The sequence below is a fragment of the Otolemur garnettii genome, unplaced genomic scaffold (genome assembly GCF_000181295.1).
Source record: "Otolemur garnettii isolate 467f Iridium unplaced genomic scaffold, OtoGar3 scaffold00260, whole genome shotgun sequence".
Taxonomy (NCBI): Eukaryota; Metazoa; Chordata; class Mammalia; order Primates; family Galagidae; genus Otolemur; species Otolemur garnettii.
The window spans coordinates 380,855-403,483 of record NW_003852655.1 but is presented as its reverse complement, the minus strand read 5'-3'; the positions used below and the strand labels follow the sequence as shown (position 1 = coordinate 403,483).

The 22,629-nt window shown below is 58.9% G+C and overlaps 1 protein-coding gene across 2 annotated transcripts; it reads right to left on the bottom strand.

The window, feature by feature from the left end:
• Positions 1-10,323: 10,323 nt before the first annotated feature.
• DUSP8 (dual specificity phosphatase 8) lies at positions 10,324-22,623 on the bottom strand. 2 transcript variants are annotated; one of them, XM_023508614.1, is made up of 7 exons: positions 22,579-22,623; positions 16,777-17,114; positions 15,402-15,540; positions 12,830-12,996; positions 12,223-12,382; positions 11,989-12,112; positions 10,324-11,767 (listed from the first exon to the last, which is right to left on the bottom strand). In XM_023508614.1, exons 2-7 carry the CDS (start codon positions 17,005-17,007, stop codon positions 10,726-10,728), a joined length of 1,863 nt encoding a protein of 620 aa, XP_023364382.1. In that variant the 5' UTR covers positions 17,008-17,114; positions 22,579-22,623; the 3' UTR covers positions 10,324-10,725. The 2 variants fall into 2 exon arrangements, with proteins under 2 accessions (XP_023364382.1, XP_012668821.1); XM_012813367.2 differs by lacking the exon at positions 22,579-22,623 and adding an exon at positions 20,478-21,314.
• Between the last annotated feature and the right edge of the window lie 6 nt (positions 22,624-22,629).

Sequence of the window (22,629 nt, the reverse complement as noted above, 5' to 3'; positions counted from 1 at the left end):
AACTGGGACCACAGGCGTCTGCCACAACACCTGGCTATTTTTTGTTGCAGTTTGGCCGGGGCTGGATTTAAACCCGCCACCCTTGATATATGGGGCCAGTGCCCTACCCACTGAGCCACAGGTGCTGCCCAGAAGATAGCCATTTCAATATGAGCCAAAGAGAGAGGCCTGAACACATCCTTCTCTCACTGCTCACAGAAAGAACCAGCCCTAGGGAATGAAGACATCAGACTTCCAACCTCCATGACTAAGGACTATACAGTTCTGCTCTTTGAAACCTCTCAGTCAGTGGCGCTTTGTGATGATGCCTTCCTTCTGCCCAGCTTTAGTGGTCCCAGGGCTGCTGCACTGTGGGGAATGATTGGGGACCCCTGCCCCAGGCAGCTGTCTCCACGGTGGGGTGGAGGACAAGTGCAGCCAGACAGTCAGGTTTTAGGGGACAGAGCTGGCTCCTAGACGCAGGCCCTGCCTATGAGTCTGTCCTTCCCTTGGGGCCACTCACTGCCCTCCCCCAACAGCCAGCAGGGACACAGCCAGTAAGTTATTGCTCAGCATCCCTGCTTGTCCTGGGTTGCACGGCCTTGGCACAGGCTCAGCCTCGTGACACATGTCCTCCTATGTTGAGGAGGCCCAGAACAATGGCTCCCTCTCACCTCGTGAGCTGGTTCTTGTGTTTGGGACACTCCCAAGTGAGGCTGAGGGGAGCAATAGCTGCTAGTGTCTGCCAGGGCAGCAGAGAGGGCCGGCCTGGTCATGGCAGCCCTTCTGTCCCAGCTACCCTCAAGGGTCAGTGTTGCTTTAACTCCTAGTGGCAAGAAGGTCGGATTTGGGGAAGGCCCTGTGGAAGCCAGTCCTCTGGGAGTTGTGAAGAGCAGTGGCCACCTCGTCCTCTGCCTTCCTCCCAAGGCAGCAGCTCTTCCAAGCCTTCACTAACACCAGGTGGCCCTCCTGCACCTGCTCCCTCACTCATCCCCAGAGAGTGATTACCCAACAGGGAGACCCAGCTCCTGTGGGGCTTATCCAGGGGTATTCCTTAGCCCACCATATTCCCACCACGACCTGCCTCCCAGAGGACACTGTCTTGAGACAGTCGAGGTGGGCACCATGGGAGCAGGCTGGGACGTGGTCCTTCCTGTCCAGCAGCAGAAGGGCTGAACAGCCTCCAGAGACACTCAGGCTTCAGTCTTGCCTCCTCTTTTGGGGCTTTGGATCAGCAGGTAAGTGGGTGGTATGCCTAGGCAACTTCCTCTGCAGGCTGGAGCATATGTGCTACCTGTGGCAGCCTCATAGCACCCTTTAGGTGAGCACCCTCAGCACCCCTGGCTTATAGGTACAGCCAAGTTTCCTGGCCAGAGCTGCCCTGCTGGGAAGTGTCTGGCCCGGCTCCAGCATCCATCTCTGGGGCTATCGGCTGCCCCATTCATGTGGGGCTCTCTCAGCCACTTTCTCCCCCAGGTAACCTGTAGCACTTCCCTCAAACCCCCCACCAGTCAAGGTCCACAAAGAACTGCGGCCCCTGTGCCCAGAAAGCTGCCTTGTTCATGTGAGTAGTCCACTGCCTCAAGTGGGGCTCACAGCACTGACTTCCCAGACGTTCTGCATTCATGTCTCTGTCCTGAAGGCTCATCATGTGTCAGGCTCAAATGCTGTGCCTGACCCCTACCCCATGAGACATTGGCATTCACTTCAGGGCTTCTGTTTGTGGACTCAACCTTTAGAATAGATCAAGTTGAGTTTTTGGGAGGAGATTGTATTAGTCTCTGTAACAGATGGCCACAAACTGCGCAGCTTAAAACGAGCACAGTGGATTGTCACAGTCCTGGAGGCCAGAGTGCCTGCACCAGGTGTGGGAGTTCTTCAGGAGACCACTCGTTGCTTCTTGTAGCTTGTCCACACACTGCTCAGTCTCTGCCTCTGTCTTCACATGGCCTTTTGCCCCTCGAGGCCCTGCACCCAAACTTCCTTCACCTTATGAGGACATGGCCGTTAGATCAGAGGCACTTTAATCTAGTGTGACCTCACCATAACTTGGTAACACCTGCAAAGACTCTATTTCCAAATGAGGGCATATTCAAGGGTACTCAGGGCAAGGACTGAAGTGTGCTCTCCTGAGGCACACTATTCACCCACAGCAGAGCAGTGCCTGGGTCCCTCCCACACAATGTGATTTACTGGGGCTTAGATGGGAATCCCAACCCCCAGAGAGTTTCATCTAAGATTTGCCAAGTGTTGCCAAGCTCTGGTGACTTGGAATCAACTGAACTTGGATGGCAAGCCTCATCCAAGAGGTGGTCCTTAGGGAGGGCTTGTGACCTTCCTACCAGCACCCCCATTGGTATTCTGCTCACAAAAGTCTCTAGACCCACTTTCAGAAGCTTCCTAACCCCAGTCCTGTCTCAGCCTTAACCCCCTCACCAGCTTCCTACAGTGGGGAGAGCACTTGCTAGGTGAGTGGGATGTTTCTGATCCATTGTTGGCTCTGCTAGTCCCATCAGCAGTAAGCCCAGCACAGCAGGGAATGATCTCAGGTCTGTCAGGGAGGTGAGTGGGGACCTGCATATCTACCTAGAATCCAGTTCAGTGTTGCCAGGTCAGCCCACTCCTCAAAACGAGATGAACCTTTCCAACAAGCTCCAGTTCTGGCTGTCAGCTCTGGACTTCTCTTGGTGTCCCCAGCAGAGGCTGCAGAGAGGAGTCTCTGTGACCACATGCTCCCTGGTGCCAGCACAGGTGGAGCTAGGCAAAGGTGGATTGTGAGCAGAGCCACAGTGAGTCTCAAACAAGGTGTGCCAGGGGCACCTAGTGTCTCTCTCACCTCACACTAGACCCAGGCCTGGTCTCAGGATCCCCATTCTCCACAAGAGTCCTGGTAGGGGGCTGAGCTGGAAGGTGGGCGGGATCCTACAGGCCTGCAAATGGTGCCCTGCCCAGCCCAAGCATTACCTGGGTTCCCCAGGGGCCTTCTTGCCCCCAGATTCCCACCCAGTGTGCACAGAAGCAGGGAGGGAGAGTGGGGCAGAGCATTTCTTCCCTTCCTGGTAGGGCACCCAGGGCAGTGCACATCCTGGCAGGTTCCTGGCTATTGGCTGGCACAGGGACCAGAGCAGACTTGGCATGGGGGGGGGGGAACAACCTTGGATCCTGAAACTCAGGAAGGAGGTGGCAAGAAAACCAGGACCTGAGGTTTCAGCTCCCATTAGGAAGTGCTAAGTACCCCTCCCTGCCCATTGAAATACACTCCTGCCCCCAGGAATCCTCAGGACAGCCTTGCTAAATGCCAGTCACCTGCAAACACAGACCAGGCCTGAGGCTGTGAGGTGGCCCTGCCTTCAGGGTGTGCAGCAGGGCAGGGAAAGATCTCAAGGTGGGCAGCCCTGTGAGGCCCCCTAGGGTCACCTACAGGCCACACCTCCAAGCAGAAGCATCACTGACCCTCTGACCACCTTTCTGGCCCCCCCAAAGATAGGGGAGTTTACCAACACCTCTCTTTTCTGCTGGACCAGCCCTCAATGAACTGCTCTTTCCAAGGTAGGGCCCTCAGGACACAGTTCAAACTTCTGTCCACGCACCCAGGGAGGCACCCAGCCCAGGGCTCAGGCCTGGCCAGCAATGGCTAATGTGGCTGGAAGCAGCAGGCCCTTTGAATTCTGGGGTTTTGCTCATACCTCCTGGAGAACTCCTGCTCACCCCTCAAGGCCTCTCTCACATGCCTGCCTCTGAGCCGTGGCATCTCCTGCACACACCTGTCGCAGGAAGCACCCGCCTCATGGTGACCCACTGCACCGAGGTTCCTGGGGGCTGCTCTTGTGGATCCCCAGTACAGGGGACTCCAATACAAGTCAGTTAATGGAAAAACCACACTCGCATGCGCGCAGGCACACACACACACACACACACACACACACACACACACACACATAGTAGGAGCAGGAAAGGGAGTCATTTTTAGGTCTGAAAGGCAAGGAGGAGCAGGGGCCCGACATGCGGCTGTGCAATTGCATATGCGGTGTTCATGCCCCTGCGACCGTACGCGCAGCTGGCCTTCCCGTGGGACCGCCAGCCCCAGAGCAGATGCAGATTGTGGGCAGGGTTGAGGCTGGGACTGGCCGGGGAGCTGCGGCCGCCGGCGGGGGCGGGGAGGCCCGCGGAACAGCAGAGGGCGTTGCCGGGCCGTTCCACCCTAGGTCGCCGGGAGCTGAGGAGCGGGTGCCGAGTGCGGATCGAGTCAGATCTGAGCCCGGGACCGGAGACCTGAGCGCGCTGTGGCCCTGGGCCGTGCCCTCCCGCGCCGGCAGATGTTTGCTCACCTGGGCCCAGGACCCGGGATCCGGGGCCGCGCCCCCACGGGCTGACGCTCAGAGAAGACAGTCCCCAAGCCTCAGGACCAGGACCCGGAGCCTGAGAGGGACGAGCGGGCACGCGAGCGGAGGGGCGGCGGCGCTTTGAAGACGAAGGGCCGGGCGGGCGCCCGGGAACCGGCGCGGCCCTGCCAGGCATGAGGTCATTGCGAGGGGCGCGGCACACCCACCGCGCCCAGTCTCCAGGCCCTGGGGCACAGGGCTGCGGACGGTGGCGCGCTTGGGCTGGACAGGCTCTGAGCTGCGGGAGGGGATCCCTGGGGCTGGAAAGGGATCAGGCGCTCCCCAGGATGCCCAGACGCCGCTCCTCCCACTCCAGCCACCGGTGCTCCGGGAACCCCTACACCACTGCCTGGCCCTAACCCTAACCCTATGGAGTATGAGATGGGGGTGTAAGAGTCTCCTGGGGCAGGGGCTTATCTGGGAATGAGGCCGGGCGAAGGCGGGGGTCGGGGAGAAACACTGAATCTTCTTTCTGTTGGTCGTGAGGGCAACAGGAGGAGGGGCCGCTGCCCTGCAAAGGACCCAGACCGGAGGTGGAGAGCTGGGAGCTCACCCTTCCCGCATCGCGTCACTGCCCTGCACGGCGGGCAGAGTTCTTGACTTTGATCAGCCTAACTCAACGATTCTAGGGCAAACACCCGTGAGATGGGGTCGGGGATAGGTGCCTGGAATGGGCCGCTTTCCTCCTCTGGCGTCAGGGGCTCAGGTGCCACCACCTCCCGGCCTGCTCCCAGACTCCCGCCCCTCCCACTCACCTTAGCCCTTCCTCCACTTCTGTTTCAACCCGTCCTGGCTATTTATGGTGCTGTGGGCCAATTGTGTCAGTGCCACCCCTACACCCCGCACATCCCCCTTCTCAAGCAGTCACCTGCCCTACTAGGTGGCTCCAGATGTGTGGTGGGTGGCCCCCTCCTGGCCACATGAGCAGAGATGGAGGCGGGATAGGGCTGGTGCCCTTGGGGAAGGGGTGAGAGGCACCTTCCCCTTCAGTTCCCAGAACTTCCTCTTGCCCCGCTGCTCCATTTTCAGGATGGCTTTTTGAAAAGACAGGGCGAGACGCCCAGGACTGCAACCCTTGGTTTCTTCCACCATCAGGATCCTAGCTCAGCCTTTCCCACTTTACAGGGTCCTCTCCTCCCAATTTGCCCCTCACTGAAGCCTCTTCACTCACTCCGGTTCAGCTCCCATATCTCTTCTCTCCCTGAGACCACCTCTCCTCCCTATTGCCCCCTTCCCAAGGCTTCCTGGAAGTGGGGACTTTGGAAAGTTCTGAAGCAACACAAGCCCTTCCTCAGTTTAGAAAGGCCAGGGGGGCTCCTGGTAGTGTTTGACAAAGGCAGGCGTGGCTGGCGTCACTCTGCTCTGTGGCACATGCATTTCTCTGTAGCCCCGCCAGGACACCACTCTGGTCACATTCAGGGGACCATAGCCTCCATAAGGCTGCCATCACATCCTTAAGGGCTGGCCTCTCCTTCAATAAATAACGCTGCATTGGGAGACCCCCAAATCTAAGGGCCAGAAGAGACCTTGAGACTGTGGTCTGTCTTACTAGTCTAGACCTCATCGCTCTGCCAGGAAGTACGAGATCTCTCAGCAGGGCTGGCAGCCTGAGCCCAGGCTGAGCACTCAGGCCCTGTGCACTTACCTGTGAAGCTCCCTCCTGGAGTAGGACATCCATGCCCATGCCCATTGTTCAGACCTCTCAGAGGCCCCATATCTTCTCCTTCATGGCAACATCCCCTATGCACTTTTCTGCAGGAGAGCTGATACCACCACCCCCATTCCATTCAGAGCTACACCGCATCCCCATCAAACCTCAACCTGGCTGGGGGCTGTCAGCTACTGCCTGGCTCCCAGTTCTGCACTCCACCTCCGCCCCTCCTCTTACACCATGGCCTTGTTAGTGCCGCCGCCCCCCACCCCCCCGCCATATATCCCTAGCCCCTCTGAACCCTCTGTCTTCCTGGAAGCTTTCCTGAGAACTGGCCCTCTTCCTTTTCTTCTGCTCCAAGTTCCTGCAGCCCTGAGCCTCAGAAACACCCCAAGGAATCCACCCACAGAAGGATAGTCTGAGTTGGAAAAGGCCCAATGGGCAGAGGAGGGGTGCTTGGGCAGTGAGGAACCAAATCCAGCCCCAACTTTGTCCCTGCCCCTCTGATGAACATTGGACATGCTGCTCTTCTCCCTGGGCTTTGGAGAGGGTTGAACTGAGTCTCTACAGTGGTACCAAAACACAAGACTGGGTGCCTTCTTTATGCAAGGACCAGGTGCCTGTGTACAGTCCAGTGGGAGGATGTAGGCATTCACAGTGTTAATGTGAGGCAGACTAGCAGAAGTGCATGGATGTACTGTAACCTTATTATTCACCCACCTCCCTCCCATTTTCCCATCCATCTACTCCTTCATTACCTGTCCACCTGTCACCCAATCACTCACTCCTCCATCCACCCTCCACCTGTCCACTCACCCATCTACACGTCCATCCAATGCCTAAAGCTCTTGGCCTGGGGTGAGGGAGACACAGATGTGGGAACGGGCATCAGGCCTTTAGGGGACCTTGTGGGGCAAGGGTATTTGGCTGTGCCACAGTTGAATCCAGCCCACTGGTCTCATCTCCTGCTTCACAGCCCACTTTGTCCAGCTCCTGCTCAAGTTGACTTCTAGGGCCCTGGCTAAGTTGGGCAATGGGATCCCCCCTCATTTGGAGTCTTACACTGCCCCCGGGTCCTGAGGCCTCCTGTGCCCAGCTGGTCATCTTAGTAAAGGCTCTGTCACCCCCTCCTGCAGCTGCAGGTATTCAAGTGCATCAGTGGGTGAGTGGGGGGGGAGGTTGATACAACCATCAGCTTTTGTCCAGTCCGGGGCTTTATTGACTCCTAGGAACTGCCAGAGTTACAAATAGCCAGTCCTGAGCTAAAAATAGCCTTAGTGGTGCATCAGCCCATGCTTTTGGCTTCCAGCCTGTGTGAGGACTCTTAAACATTGAGAATTCAAGAACCTACCTTCTCTCCCAGTCCCCAAGAGGGGCTGGCCAGGTCCTATTACTCCCTGCTCCCATCCCCTGAGGCACAGCTGTTACACACATACGTCTGGCCAGTGTCACTGGTTTGGGAGGTCCCTGGAGATGTAGTCCAGGCCTAGAGGAAGCCATAGCCAGAGAGCTGTGGGGCCTACCTAGAAACTTGTGCCTGTTGCACAGTGAGCACTCAGTACACAGGCGCTATTGCAGTAATAGCCAGGCAGATATTGAAGAGACCCCAAAAACCTAGTGTAAAAATCTATCGTGTGGGACTGGGACGAGGATGCTCACCACTGCACAGCTGCAGACTGTGTGCAGCACACCTCATAGCTGGTCTGCAGGTAGGCCAGGGCTGCCTCCAGGAGAGGAGCCTGGTGGCCCAGAAAGCATACATCAGTACTTCCCACAGATGCTGTGTGCCTTGTACCCCTGTACTACATGCACATGTTAAATAAATAACATTTGAAAAGCTAGCTGCAGATTTACCTCAGACATGCTCCTGCACACACACACACACACACACACACACACACGGAACAGGCCTGCAGGGAGGAATGGGCTGTTCACAGTGGGGTTGGGGGTTTAGGGAGGTGGCAGCAAAATGAGTGCGGGGTATAGCAATCATAGTTTAAGTTCCTTAAACTTGCAACTATAAATAAGAAAGATTTACATCACCTTATAACCTAGCCCCCTGCAGGGTCCCAACCTTCCACCCTGCTCACCTGATATCCTGGTCAGTCTGACCCATATTTCCAGGCTCCTGGCCTTAGGGAGCCCCAACAACTGCCCCCCCCAGCCTCTCTGCCCACCCCCCACCAGTGTGAAGAAACAGGCAGCCAGAGGCCAGGGGAAAAGGTCCATCTCAGAATTTATTACAACACATTGTTTCCAAATACAAAAGGAGAGGACAGACCTAGGACCTGGAAGTGTGGCCCACTGGGAGGGAGGTTCTGAGGCAGAGAGGGGAGCGGGCTGGGGCTGGCACCTAGGCTGGGGGACCTACTGCCTCTCCTTTATTGGACTTTCCAGCAAATAACAGGAGGGGGCCGCACCCCTTATGGGGCAACCCCAGTGTCAGGCAGTGGCTAGGCAGAGGGCTGGGAGGGGCCCGAGAGGCTTGAAGGACTCAGCAGCCCCTCCATACTGGACAGAGGAAGGGGGAAACAACATGGAAGAAGCCCCTTGCCTGGCTCCCCCAGAACACAGAGGAGGCAGCAGCTGAGACAAAGCCTTTCCCCCCTGTGTCAGCCATCCCCTTTGGGGTGACCAATACCTCACCAGCAAGCACAGAGACAGACTGAATTTGACAGGCCCTAGGTACCCCAGGATAGGGGCCACAGTGACACTGGCAGCCCTGGAAATAGGGCAGGGGAGGATTTGGGGTCATGGGACCTGCATCCTGAGTTTTGGAGCCCAACCAGTGGCCCCAAAACTGTCTCCCAGACAGTACAGGGATGGGAGGTGAGGAGGGGGGAGCCAGTGCATCCTCCACACCCAAGTCACCTCAGAAACCCAACGCAACAGACAGGAGGCAAATTTACATAATTAATAATAATTAACCAATAATAAATACTTAAACCTCTAATCCATAGATTGCAAATACAACAATGATAGCTTATTTTTGGAGAACAGGGCTAGGACAAAGGAAACAGGAACAGGACTTTTGCTTAAAAGAGGGGTGACAGGGACAGAGGGCTGGGGGGCAAAAGAAGAACAAATAGAAAGAAGAAATGGTCTGCATGGGCAGCTCCTCCCGCCTGGCTTTAGGAGTGTTCCTGCCCAGGCCTCTCCTGCCCCTGGCATCTCTGCAAGGTGACTGACCCCACTGCTAGTCTCCAGGATATCTGAAGGACAAGGGACATCTCCTGCCCCCAAAAGTTTGGGTCCCAATGGTAGATGTGGGGCCAAGGCATCTGGGCTCTTCTCCTGCCCTCACCCCTGGGCTGGCCCACGTGGGCAAAAAAGCTACCTAGGGGTGGGAACTGGCATGTCCCCTTGAAGATGCAGGGGAGGCCCTGGGAAAAGGGTGTAGGGGGTTTCCTCTCCTAAGAGGCCCCCATAGGGATTGGGGCAAACAAAGAGGTCTTTATCTGCCTTGAGATGGCTGTCCCAAAGTTCTGGACCCCCAGCCCCTGGAAGCACAGTGGGAAGGCAGGCCTTAGCGACCTAAGCAAGGCAGTACCTGCTCACAGAGTCCATCAATGTGCAGACACCTGAATTCCAAGTCCTGCCTAGGACTTGAGGTGGGGTTGGATGGACATAAGAGCCCAGAACAGGCCCTAAGTCCACCCCTCAACACCTAGGCTGGCAGCTCCCTCTGACCAGTGGAGCCAGCATTGGCTAGCAAGACCCTCTGCCTGGCACCTCCAGAGGCCTGGAACCCCCAGAGGCTGAGCTCCTCTCCTGCAGGTGTGCTCCCTGCTCTGCAGGGGGCTCTGGGACATAACAAAGGAAAGGGAGGGAAGCAGCTTCCTAGGAACAAACTTTCTGAGCCAAGCAGTCTGGGAAATTGGACCTGGCTCCTGCAGTGTGAACATTTGCATCCCCATCCCTGCCCAGGAGATCTGTCTCATCTGACATACAGAGCCCCCTTTCCAGGGCCCCACTCTGTTCTACTCCAGGCTCTCTGAAACCCCTGCCCCACTGGGCCAAACACCTGTCCACACCTGCCAGGGAATAGCTCTAGAGTGGTGGATATGAAGGATGCCCTCCATGCCACTAAAATTTGGTCCCAGAGCTGGTGGAGGGGCTGGCAGTGCCTCCTAGGGGCACACCAGCTCCTGGGCCCATCCCTAAACCTATGGCTTTGGTGTGGCGCCAGAGAAAGGTGCAGAGGAGAGAAGAGGGAGGGTGAAAAGGGGGGGCACGTTAGGAGGTGGGGGTTGAGGGAAGAGAGGTTCTGCGGCTCAGTTTGTGGTAAAGAATTTTTTTTTCCTTTTTTCCCCTTTTTCTTACGTAAAAAGTGCACAAAAGCTGAAAGCTCGGCAGCCTCTTTGCAAAGGTCAGCAGTGTTTCCTGGGATTGCAGGGGAGTTGGGGAGGGGACCCCAGGCCTGGCACCCCAGCTTGCTACTGAAGGTGGCCTCATATTGCTTAGAAACATGTTTCAGTTTAAATACCAGACAGTAAAAATAGAGCTCCGAGGACCACCCGGCATGTTGCCAGATCATTGCCAGAATGAACAGCTCAAATAAATAAAAAAATCGAAATATTTACTTCTCGATAAAAATCGCAGTAAAACCATTTACCTTTCTTTGCATTATATATAATATATATTTATAATGGCCAGCTGCTGGTAGCGGAGCCCAGGGCGCCAAGGGCAGCGGAGAGGCTGGGGCCCTACTGGTCAGGACACCTCGATGACCTCGACGCTGCCAGAGAAGCTCCCCTGCTTGCCCAGAGCAGCCAACTCCTCACCGCGAGCGCGCCCCTCTGCCATGCCCTCCTCAAACTCCATCTGGCAGCTGCGGCGCTTGAACTGCGTCTCCGGGACCGGCTCATCGACCCAGCCGGTCCGCGCGTCCCGGGGCTCGGCCCGCACCACCTCGCGCCGCCGCAGGTCGCCGCTGCCTCCGGGTCCCTGAGCGCCCGCCCGGCTGAAAGGCATGAACAGGGAGCCATTCGTCCCCTGAGCGCCCTCGGGGCTGAAGCACCAGGGCCCGTCGGGTGACGGGGTGCCCGGGGAGTCGAGTGGCGCCGCCCAGGTTCCGGGGCCAGCCGGCTGGCCCGGGCCGGGCAGCCCCGGCGCCGACAGCGCCGAAAGGCCGTGCCGCGGAGTGTGGCGGGTCGCATCACCGAAGTTCAGGCCAAGGGAGTGCGCTGGGGAGCGCGCGGGGGAACTGGCTGGGGCCCGGGGCCGCCGGCGGGGCCGAGGGCGCACCTCAGGGGCCGCTTCCGGGCTGTCGGGGCCAGGCGAGGGCAGGCCCAGCGCGCCCCCAGACGGGCTGTCCAGTTTGCAGAGCTTCGGGGCCTCGCCGGGGTCGGGTGGGCCGGGGCCGTCAGGCCGTCGGCTCGGGGTGTAGGCCGACTTGATGTCCAGGGAGAAGGAGCGCTTCAGGCGATTGGTGTCCTGGAGGCGCTCGGAGGAGAGATGCAGGCCGCGCAGACCCTGCTGCAACGCGCTGGTGGCCGGGGCGGGTGCTGGGGGCTCCACGCAGGCGCCAGGGCCGCCCTCCCTGGCTGCGGGGGCCGCAGCGCTCCCAGGGGCGGCGTCGTCTGAGGTAGGTGGCGGCAGCTGTGGCAGCGGGGCCTCCGCGGGTTTAGGGTTAGAGGGAGAGCCCACGTCGCCCTGCAGGGCTGCCAGGAGCTTCAGGCTGCGCTCATACTCCAGCAGCTGCCCCAGAAAATTGAAGTTGGGTGAGATGGACGGGCGACGGTCCTTCACAAACCTGCACAGAGCACAGTCGGTGGGGAGGCTGCCTCCCGACTCCCCCAACTTGCTCCTCCCCTGGGCACACGACGATGTGTGCTGGGACTGGGCTTAGGCTCACCTCCCCTGTCAGGGCCCCCTAACCTTGGGCCATTCAGATATGGCCAGAATAGGGAAGGCGGGTAAGATTACCAAAGGGAGGGGCCATCGAAAGACACCGCCCACAGGTAAGGAGGGTACCTGTAAGCATCATCTGAGGACATGCCCATGGTCTTCATGATGTAGGCAATGGCGATGGTGGCAGAGCGCGAGATGCCAGCCAGACAGTGGACGATGACTTGGCAGCTGGATAGCTTGGCTTTATCTGGTGGCAGGTGGACCACGGGGACTAGGTGAAGACTGAGATTGCCCAGCCCCTCCACACCCCATCTGGGGGCTCCACCCTCCCAACCGCCCCAACCACCTCCACCTCACCTATGAACTCAATGGACTTGTCCAGCCAGGGCAGCAGTTTTTCACAGTAGTTATCATTGATAGGGATGCGCATGAAGCGGCTTTCGCAGATGAAGTCGGGCTTAGGGCAGGAGCTGCTGGCGTTGAGGACATAGCTTATTCCATTCTGGGTCATCAGGTCCTGGAGGAAGGGAAGGGCCCAATGGAAGGGGGTGGCAAGAAAAGAGAAACCCCCTGCTCCCAGGAGAAGGACCAGCCTCTTCCTCCCTGCAGCCTGCAGCTGGGCTGGGCACTGTGGAGCTGTGCCACGAGGGCGGCTGGCAGCCCCTGAGAGCCTCGCCCACAGCCTGCTGTGGGCTCCCAGGAATTTAGGTTGCATGGGCGGTGGCTTTACCCTTTTCCATCACCATTTTTAAAACACGAGATTCTTTCAGAGCTGGCCAGGGGCCCAGTGACACTAGCAGTTTGGCATGTGGGGCCACTACTTCTAACCCAGCCCTGCTGGGCCCCTCCCTGAAGCCCTGCTGTGGCCCTAGGGGTGGGGGCCTGGCTCCCAGTACCTCCCCCAGGCTGTCCCAAACCTGGCCTCATCCCACCTCCCACTACTTTCCCCTCTGGCCCTGCACACCTTGTCCAGGACGTCCTTCTGAGAGCCCAGGTAGAGGTGAGGCAGGATGCGTGTCAGACCTACACTGGGCACAGGCAGGCAAGGCTGGGAGAGGCTTATGGACAGCAGAGCTCCAGGCCGGCCCTCACAGAGGCCAGGAAAGCAGGAGGAGAAGGTGGCAAAGCCCCCTGCAGGAAAGGCACTTGTCAGGCCAGGTCAGCAGGAGCATGCCCAGGACTCCCCATCTATCGCTGTGGCCCAGCCACACCCAGCCTGGACCCAAGCAGGGCCAGGAGCACATAGAGCTGGATGCTGCTCTCACCACAGCAGGGTACATGCTGCCACCCACTCATAACCTGTACAGATGCCCACTGTCCTCCTCATGCAGAATGAAAGGCTGGCCCACCTGACAGGAAGAGGTGGTCAGCACAGCACATGCTGGGTCCAGGCAGGGTCTGCTCAGTGACCAAGGGACCTCCTATTGAGAATGTGGATCCCATAGCCTGAGGGGAGAGGCCCTCATCTGTCCCTCCATGCCTGTGGCCTGAGCTCAGGCCAAGCCTTTCTCCTCCCCTCCTGCGTCAACACATCTCTCCCTACCTGCTGCTGGCTGGAGCTCCAGGCCTAGGTGCCAGTATCAGGAGAAAAAGGCTTGTGAGGGCCCCCTCTGCAGCCTGACATCACCCACTAGGACTGAACCTGCCCTGCAGTGCTCTTGTGGTTGGTCACAGCTCTGCTTCACTCAGCAGGGGAGGACAAGGAACATGGAAGCCCTGTCACAGAGCTTACTCCACACATGGCAGGTGTGTGCCTGCTGGCTTCCACACATCCCCTCTGCTGAGTTGCAGCCATGTCTGACTCAATGACCATGGGCTGGCTGAACATACCTCTGGCCTGCTTCCTGGTTTTGCCTCTCCCACGACATTGCTGTGAGGCTCCAAGAAGACAGTGACCATGAAGACAACATGAGAGTGGACCTGATCATACCTGGGCCAACTGGGCTGACCCCTGCCTCAGAACAGAAACTGGGGAACCTCCCACCTTTGTAAGGCCAGGAGAGAACTGCTAGGGACACTAGGACCTAGCATGCCTCTGGGGACATAGCCCCCACAGCAGGTGGGCTGCTGTTTCTGGCCCCAGTCACTCTATCCTGGGCTGGAGACCCTGGACTCAGGCCTGCCTTTTCCCACTGGAGGAGGTGAGGATGTTCAGGCAACGGCTCAGGCCCAGGGGACCTGGTGCTCTTTTCTGCCCTGGTCTGCAGGAGAGACCATGCCAGGGACCAGGGTGATCCCCAGAGACAGAGAAGCCTGGTCTCTGCCCTCATCCCTGGCCCAGCTCGTGACCAGTTTTGTAGACCTCAACCAAAATTCTGCCATGTTAGCTCCTAGTCTCTGAAGCAAGCGTGATCTTCGAGGCCCATGGAAATGGGGTAGGCTCCAGGCTCTGCAAATCCAGGCACCAGCCTTGGAAAAGCAGGTGAGTGTTATCACCATTGATGCCACATCCCACAGGTTCTCCTGACAGCAGGTTGGGTGTTCACCTCCCTTCCTCCTCCCTGTCCACTGCAAGGGACCTCATGCTGTACTCTCTACTCTCTCTAGGGCCTGACTAGAGTCAGGGATGGGGTAATGTCCATCAGAACCCTGCCCACTCCTGCCCTCTGGTTCCAAGAGTACCCATATGTGTGCACAAATCCCAAATCCCACAGGCCTAGGACCAGTCCAGATGCTCATGGGCACACAGGCCAGCTACCAGACACCCTCTGCCTGTGCCAATCCAGAAACATGGGTGCTCATACCCACACATGCATAAAGAGAGGGCAGCCCATGTTCTCACACACCATGCTGAACTCCCCCCCCCCCCAAAGCCTCCTAGGTACTCTCCAGAGGTGGGTACAGATGGCCAAGGCAGTTGACACCCTCTGGGGCCTCCCTCACAGGCTGGTTGGTCCTTGCTCCCACAGGACACTAGTCCCTGGGGCCCACCAGGCTGCCCATCACCCCCACCCTGTGGCTGAAGGTGGCAGGGTTCAGGGCACTCTGTCACTGTGGGGGGATTGAGGGTTCAGTCCTCCACACTCTCTCCTTGCTGACCCCAGAGTCCTGATGGCAGGGGCATTAACCGAGACCCCTGTCCTGGGCCAGGGAGGGTCTGGCCCTCAGCCATTGCCCCTGGAGCCATGGCAGGGAACAGAGTGTAAACTGTGTGTGTGGGGGGTCTTCCCAGCCTCCAGTTTGGGGGTACAGGTAGCCCTGGAGGGCTTCCACTGGACCCCAGCTGCAGCCATGAACACTAGACTGTTGCTAGGCAACTTGCCTACATCTGAGCCTTCAGGAGGATTTCCCTGGGGGAGTCCTCTGGTACAGACTGAGGTTTTCAGAGGGTGAGGCCTCTGCCTCCTCCCTCTGACAGGTAGCTCTGTTGGGTGGGTGGGGCTCCCAAACAGAACCACATCTTTGCCTTGATTCCTGTCCTTTGAATATTTCCTCCTGTGGTGGAAGGGTCCTGAGTGTGGGGGCCCTGAGAACCCCCTCCCTACCCAGATGCCCCCACCCAGCCAGGCTGACAATGGGGAGGGCTGGGAGCCCACCTGTGAGGATGGCCACACTGTGGAAGCAGCCATCCAGCTTGCTGAGAAGGATGGAGAGGAAGCTGTCTGCAGCCAGTACACTGGCGTCCCGGGTGCTCTGGTCATAGACCACCACATCCTGGGGCTCTGTGGCCTCCACCTGGGGGCAGCAAGGGCAGATGTCAGTGTGCAGCTGGGCCCTGTGGGACACCCTGCTCTGCCCTGCTCCAGTCTGCTCCTAACCAGACAATGTGAGAGAAAACACGTGTTACCATCCACTGCCACACAGTGGTGAAGAAATGGGCTAGGCCCGTGTGGAGGAGACAAAGTCAGAGTGACAGGGTCCCTGCGGCCTTGAACCTCTACACTCTCCACCTGCCTGCCCAACCATGGGGCGGGGGCAGGATGTGGCCTGGGCTGGCTCCCAGGGTGGCTGAGACAAAGGGAAACATGTCCCTTTGGAAGAGTGCAGGGATGTTGGAAGCAACTGCCCTTGGGTCTGTGTTGTTAGTAGGGCTGACTGCTAAGCCAGCCCCTTTCTCCCTCCCCAGCACCCAGGGACTAAGGGCTGCAGCAGGAGGTCCCCCTGCCCTGGCCCCTGCACCATATCAGAGGCAGTAGCTGGAAGCTGCGGTTGGTTCCTCCTGCCCTCCCCAACCCCAAGGCCCGGCCTTGGGGCCAGATGTTGGGGGCTTTTGCTCAGACAGCACTGGTGCCCCACCCCCAAGCACACTCAGCCCTTAAGCCTGCTGAGCTGCCAGCCCCGTGCAGGGTGATGTCACTAGTAGCCAATGGGATCACACTCCAACCAGTTCTCGCTGGGGGAAATTAATCATATCCCTTTCATTGGAGAATGCAGGGAGCCAGTTCTGGCCTTGAGGTTGGGGGCTTCCAACAATTGCCCATCCCACCCAGCTCCAAGCAGGCAGGTTGGTGACCAGGCATCCTGAAGCCTCTAGGCATGTTGCCCTAACCCCCCCTCAGCAGTTGGACTTGATGGGCCTGGGAGGAACCAGCTGTTCCTCCCTGCAAGGCCACAGAGAAATCCCGAGGGGCATACTCAGGGGTGGGGGGTGGAGCAGAGCTAGGAGAGGGGCATACTCAGGGGTGAGGGGTGGAGCAGAGCTAGGAGAGGGGCTTGGCCTGGCCTCTCTCCTGTGAACTCCCTCCTGCTTATACCTCATTTGTCCCCTCATACAGCTAAGATACCTCCTGCTGTGTGTGGGCGAGCTCTGAGGGAGAGGTGAATGTGTGGAAGATAGGCCAGGGGGACTGCCCCACAACACTGAGATGAGCTGGGACCCCAAGAACAGAGCCGGGAGGCTGCAGGCTTGAGGGCTTCTCAGCCTCTGGCTCTGGCAGGGACTAGAGCCCAGCAGGATGGTTGGGCTGGTACCTGGCTGCGCACAGCAGGCTGGACGAGCTCCGCGATGGTCACCTTGCCCTGTTGTAGCCGCCGCTTCACCAGCTTGGAGCAGCAGATGTTCACAGAGCTGAGCACGTGCCAGCTATTATACTCCACGAAGGAGCGGCTGTCAATGACCAGCGGCCCCCCAGGCCCGCCCCGCAGGAGGCTGGCCAGCTTCTTGGCATCCATCACCTTCCTCGGGAGCCGGTCCCCAGCCATGGTGGGGAGCTGGGCAGTGGGGTGACCCCTGAAGAGAGGAGGGGCTGCTCCAATGGCCTGGGGTATGGCCTCACACTTCTGGTGTGACCTAGCACATGGCGCCAGACCTGTGGAGAGGAGGGCAGTCAGCCGTGCTACAGGCCCCTGGAAGGGCCGTGACCAGGACCCAACGCCACTAGGACATGAGCCCGCATGTACCCATGGGGCCTTCTCCCCTGGATGATTAAAGGTCTCATGAAGTTGGAAGAGCCTGCAGGAGAGACTCTTCCCAGCTCCTGCACCATCCCTGTTAGGATCCAGCTCCCATTGGACAGAGCAAGGCCAGGGAGGCCAACAGAGACCCAGAGGGCAAGTTCTCAGGGCTGGCCTGGGCCCTGGGGTGCATGGATGGCATCCAAGGTATCCTGTTCTGTCATTGGGTGGGTGGATGGCATTCAAGGGCATCCCATCCTATCCCAGGGCACCCTGTCCTGTCCCTGGGGTGGGTGGATGGCATCCCAGAGCATTTTATCCTACCCCTGGCTGTGCCTCTCCCAGCTCTGGCTTTACATCTTCCCACCGCCCCTCCCAGAGCCCCAGCAGGCCCTTGGTCCAGAACTTCCAGAACTTTCTTCTCCCCTCCTGGTTCAACCCCAGGGAGCCCAATCCTTGGAGATGAATCTTGGGGGGGCCACTCCATGAAGCAGTGATCCGGACTGTGGCAGATGTGGGCATCAGGGATGTGAACATCAGGCCCTACCAACTAGGGGGCTCCCGGAGGTGGGTGGGCCGGCAGGCTGGGGGCTTGGGCATGGGGGGCTCCTATGTTCCTGTCATTGTTTCTAGTTCTGTAGGCTGAGGTGTAGCACCCTGCAAGCCTGCTGCCCAGGGGTCTGGGAGCAAGTGCCCAGTCCCTGTGGGGGTCTTTCTCACCAACAGAATGGGGTGAGGATGGGTACTCCACGCTGAGCACAGGCCTGGGGTCCCCAGAGCTTTCAGGTCCCAGGATGGGTGGAGTGGGGGAGAGCCCTAAGGTGAAGGTGAGTGTGGCTGGGATCCTCAGGGTGCTGGGACCCTCAGCATGGCCTGCAGAGGCCTGGGGCAGAGGGCTGCATGGAGGGAATAGGTGTAGCTAGGGTTTGGGGACTCAGAAGTCCCATCCTGTGGCTCAGTGACCAGTTTCTGCTACCTCCACCTGTCAAGCTCCATGTTCCCTGTCAACTGCCAGGACTGGCATTCCCCTAGACCCACCCAAAACTCACAGACCCCAAGTGGTAGACTGGGGACCCCCAGCCTGTGCTCAGCCTGGATGATTAAAGGTTTCATGAAGTTGGAAGAGGCTCATCAGGATGACGAGCCTATTCTTAGTATGGGGGAACTGAGGCTCGGGGGGGGGGTCCACTCCAAGTCACACGCAGGAAGACTGGATGACAGGTTCCCAGGTCATCCCTGCAAGGCCTTGCCCCTCCCACTTCCACCCAGGAGGAGACCCTGGGGCCTATGGACAGGGGACCACAGTGGGCAAAGGCCCCTCTACAGGTGCCCAGCCCATAGACAGTGCTTGGGGAGGTGCCCTGGGGGTGCTCACATATCACAAACAGCAATGCTAGGGATGACAGTGGCCACTACTGTGTCTGGATCCCCACCACCTTGGGTTAGCTCCCAGTCTGAGGGAGGCAGGGTGCTGACAGACAGTCTTCAGAGCAGTGGATGCACAGCAGGTGAGGCCCGTACTCCCCCGGTCCCCACCCAAGAAGCACTGAGGGGCAGGTCTAAGGCCCCCACCACCCAGGAATCCTGGCCATGCTGGGTAGCATCTGTGCCCACTGTTCCCAGTAACCCTGCTGTAGGTTGCTCACCCCACTCCCGAGGGGTGCCTCCTTCTGGCATCACAGGGATCAGGGAAACCCCACCTTGGATGGGCCTTAAGCAGTCAGCATAGCAGCTACCAGGAGCCGCAACAGGGCCTTGGGACCCTCACAGACCCCCATCCCCAGGCCTGGGCACCATCTCCGCCACTGTGGAATAAAGTGCAGGTGAGGCCAGGGCTACTGTCCCTGGGCCACATCATACAAGGGAGTCATTACCTGCCTGCCAAAGGGGGTCCCCAATTCAATACCTGTATGAGCTATTTGGGGGAGTTTTTCCTGAGCCCCAATCTGAATCTTGTACAAGGTGGTGAGAGAGTCGTGCCAGGTCCCAGGGCCAGGGAAGAGTGGCTCCTGCAGGCCAGGGAAGAGCCTCCTGCCCTTGGACAAAGGACCAACTCAGCTCTGAGACCCAGGACCCCAAGGGCCACAGTGAGGCATAAGCACTGTAGGCTGGAAGGTCTTGGACAGAAGCCTCAATGCCTCTTCATCAGTTAAGCTGGGGTGGGTTACCTCTCACCTAAACCAACAGAAGCAAATTCAACTGTGGAGGGGGGCTGGGCAGACCCTCACCCCTGGGGCAGAGGCTGAGGTCCAGAGAAGGGGGTGGGTCAAGTGGGCATCAGGGCCTGTACCTGGCCCCACCGTGGCCTCCCAGGGAACCCTCAAGCAGAAGAAACCACCGCAGTATTATCATCTGCAGCCAAAGGGGACTTGTTAGCAAGTTAGCAGCTCCCAACATTGCCATGGCAACAGCAGAGGTGCCAGGCAACTGCTGCTCTGCACAGTGAGAGCAGGCTCTGCTGCCTAGTGGGCAGGTTGCCTCCTCCCTCTCCCTACCTTCCAAGCTGCCCAGCAGGTACCCAGGAGCTGGGCCTGCAACTACCCCAGCGGGCCCAGGGAACCTCCTTTCCACTCATCCCTGTTTTCACAGTCCTGGCACCTACTGCACCAAGCTTACGCCCCACAGCTTGTGGGCTCCCCTCTCTAAAGGAGCATCCCTCTTACGGGAGGTCTTTTGCCTGTGCTGGCCTCCCAGAGTTCATCCTCAGCCACTGGGTCTCCCAAACCCAAAGCTTCTGGGGGCAGACTGCTCACCGCTGGCCATCCCCAGATGCTATAGACTGGGCTGTCACTGGCAGGTTAGGGGTACCAGGAAACTTAAGACAGCCTTAAGCAAACCAGCTGGGCTGGCGCAAGCCAGGTGGGAACACAGGAAACAAAATGTGGATGTTGATAGTCCCAATCCTTCCTGCCCAGTCTTTGTCCCACTGGTTCCTGGGAACTGGGGTTCTAGAGTCTGAGGCTTGGGGAGGAGAGCAGGTAGGGATGGACCCACAGGCTCAGTCCATTCACCCTCATCCCAGGGAGGGTCTGCGTACCCCACCCCTCCTAGGAGCCACTGCTAGGTGCACAGAATGCCAGCTTTGGTGCTGCACACTGATGCAGCTCTCACCCTCTCTCTGTGCCAGCCGGGACACGCCCCTTTGCACACTGACTCCACACATGGGGATGGGCTCAATCCTTACCCACAATTCACCTCTCCTGTGTGCACTTGTGTGTAGACAAGTGTGCGGAGCACAGAACATGCTTACGTGCTCACTCACACACACACAACCTCACCCTCTGCTTGCCAAAGTCCTCGAGAATCCAGGAGCCATGCACCCCAGGTGCCTGCTTCAGGGCCTCCTCACACACAGGGGCTTCCACTCAAGGCCTCCGTGAAGTACATTCACATCCCTGAGCACATATGTGACAGAATCCTCACAAAGTCACTCTCTGCTCATCAGCTGGGGATGAGGAACTTGCCACCTGCACAGGCAGCAGTCAGAGCTGTGGTCAGAGGAAACACTGTCCCACTCAGGTGGAGCCCAGCCCTCACCTCAATGGGCTGTGGAAGAGTCAGCACTAAGGCTGGGAGGCAGAGCAGTTGGGCCACCATCACCCAGGGACACCTCTAGGGAGATGCTGCCGTGCTAAGGAAGCCAGAAAAGAGACTGGTGGTGGCAACTTGGAAAGCAGGAGTCCACATGTTCACGGGGACTAGCTCACTCTGTCCTCATGCTCTCCCTGGGTGGGTTCCCACCTCAGCCCTTGAGGTCAGTGAGGCAGGAAGGGTCTTTCTTCTATCCCTTCACTCTGTTTGGCGGGGCCCATGGCAAGGACAAGCAAAGCCAGTCCTGGCCTGGGGATGAGAGGCGAGTGGAGTGGAGGCCCACTCAGCTCCCAGGGATGAGGTCTGGACTGAGCCTCAGAAACTGACACTATCCCCCTTTCCTCTGTTCCCACCTGGCCTGTACCATCCCTGCTGATCTGCAGAGCTTCTACTGGTCACTGTCCCCATACCACATGCCTAGGCCAGTCAAGGCTGCCAAAAGGATTGCCTGAGCCTGTGCAGCCTTTGTGGCCAGGGTCCAGCCCTGCTTTCTCTGTGAGGGGCAAACCTGGGCCTTCCCAGACCCAGTCGATACCCCTTGAGGCATCTATCCAGGTGAAACTTCTGGGCCCAATGCAGCCTCAGACTGGGACACGGGCTCACCCTATGAAACTCTTGGCTTCTCTGTCCATGGAACTATCTTCCCAGAGGCAGCCCCTGGGCCCAGAAGCCTCTCCTATGGCTTAGGGTGGGAGGAACCCCTTGACTTTCCCATAGCCCTAGGCTGACTGCAGCAGGGGGTATTTCAGTGAGACTTCAGAATGAACTTCCAGCTGCAGTCACATGATCTGCCTTCATGGTAAAGAGCCAGAGCCCTGGATGCTACACTCATCCCAGGGGCTTCCATGGGAGCAAGAATGCCTGGGGGTGCCTAGGAGATGTCAGAGAAAGTAGGGACTGGGACCCCCAGAGGTGGGGACATATAGTGGGAAGAACGCTGCTCCCTGGCCTTCAGCACCCATCCCACCCCAAAGCTACACAGCACCGCAGACACCACACTACCTTCTCCACACACCACACTCCCCTCCTCCATCCCAAGCACCCTTCCTCACCGCAGCTCCACCCGCCCACCTCCCCCCAGCAGAAGCCAGGACACCCTGCAGCAGAGTCAGAAGGCACATTCTTCCAGAAAGGATGACCTGGTGGGGACCAGGACTGCTGCTGGGTGCCCCCTCCACCTGTACTCAATCCCAAGGTGGGCAGAGGCCTAAGAAGAGGGTTGCTGGCAGCCTGGCTGTGCCAGCCCCTCCCCCCGCACAGCGGCCGCCTCTGCCGCAGGCAGACGACAGTCTTTATTCCGCAGCGGCAGCTGAGCACCCCGGGGTGGGGTGCCGGGGTTGCCTGGCTAGACTGGGAAGAGGGATCTGCAGCCTATCTCTCAGACACAGAACCAGACCCTTCTCCCGGGCCAAAGGCCGTCCCTCTGTGACCCAGGCTTCGCCTTTCCCAGCCAGCTCAGGGCCAGAGACGACCTTCTCCAGTCCTGGCCCCATCGAGGGTGCTGACGCCTGGGTCTCGGACAGATCCGCGCTGGGCCTCAGATGGACCTCTGGGTCCTTGATTTTGTCCTCCAACCTCCATAAGAAGAAATTGCAGGAAGGCTGCAGAGCGGCCACCGGGTGTGGACTGCGCCGGTCCGCGAGGCGCTGCAGGAGGCGAGGCGAGGGCTTACCAGCCCGGCGCCCCAGCGAGCGGGGGTCAAGGGCCACTCACCTCCGGAGCCGCCGCCTCCTGCCGCGCTCACGCCCCCCGCCCCTGTCCCCACCCGGCTCCGGGAGCCCCGCTTACCGTGCTCGCAGTCGCCTCCGGGGAGCTCTGGGGACCCGCGCCGCGGTCAGG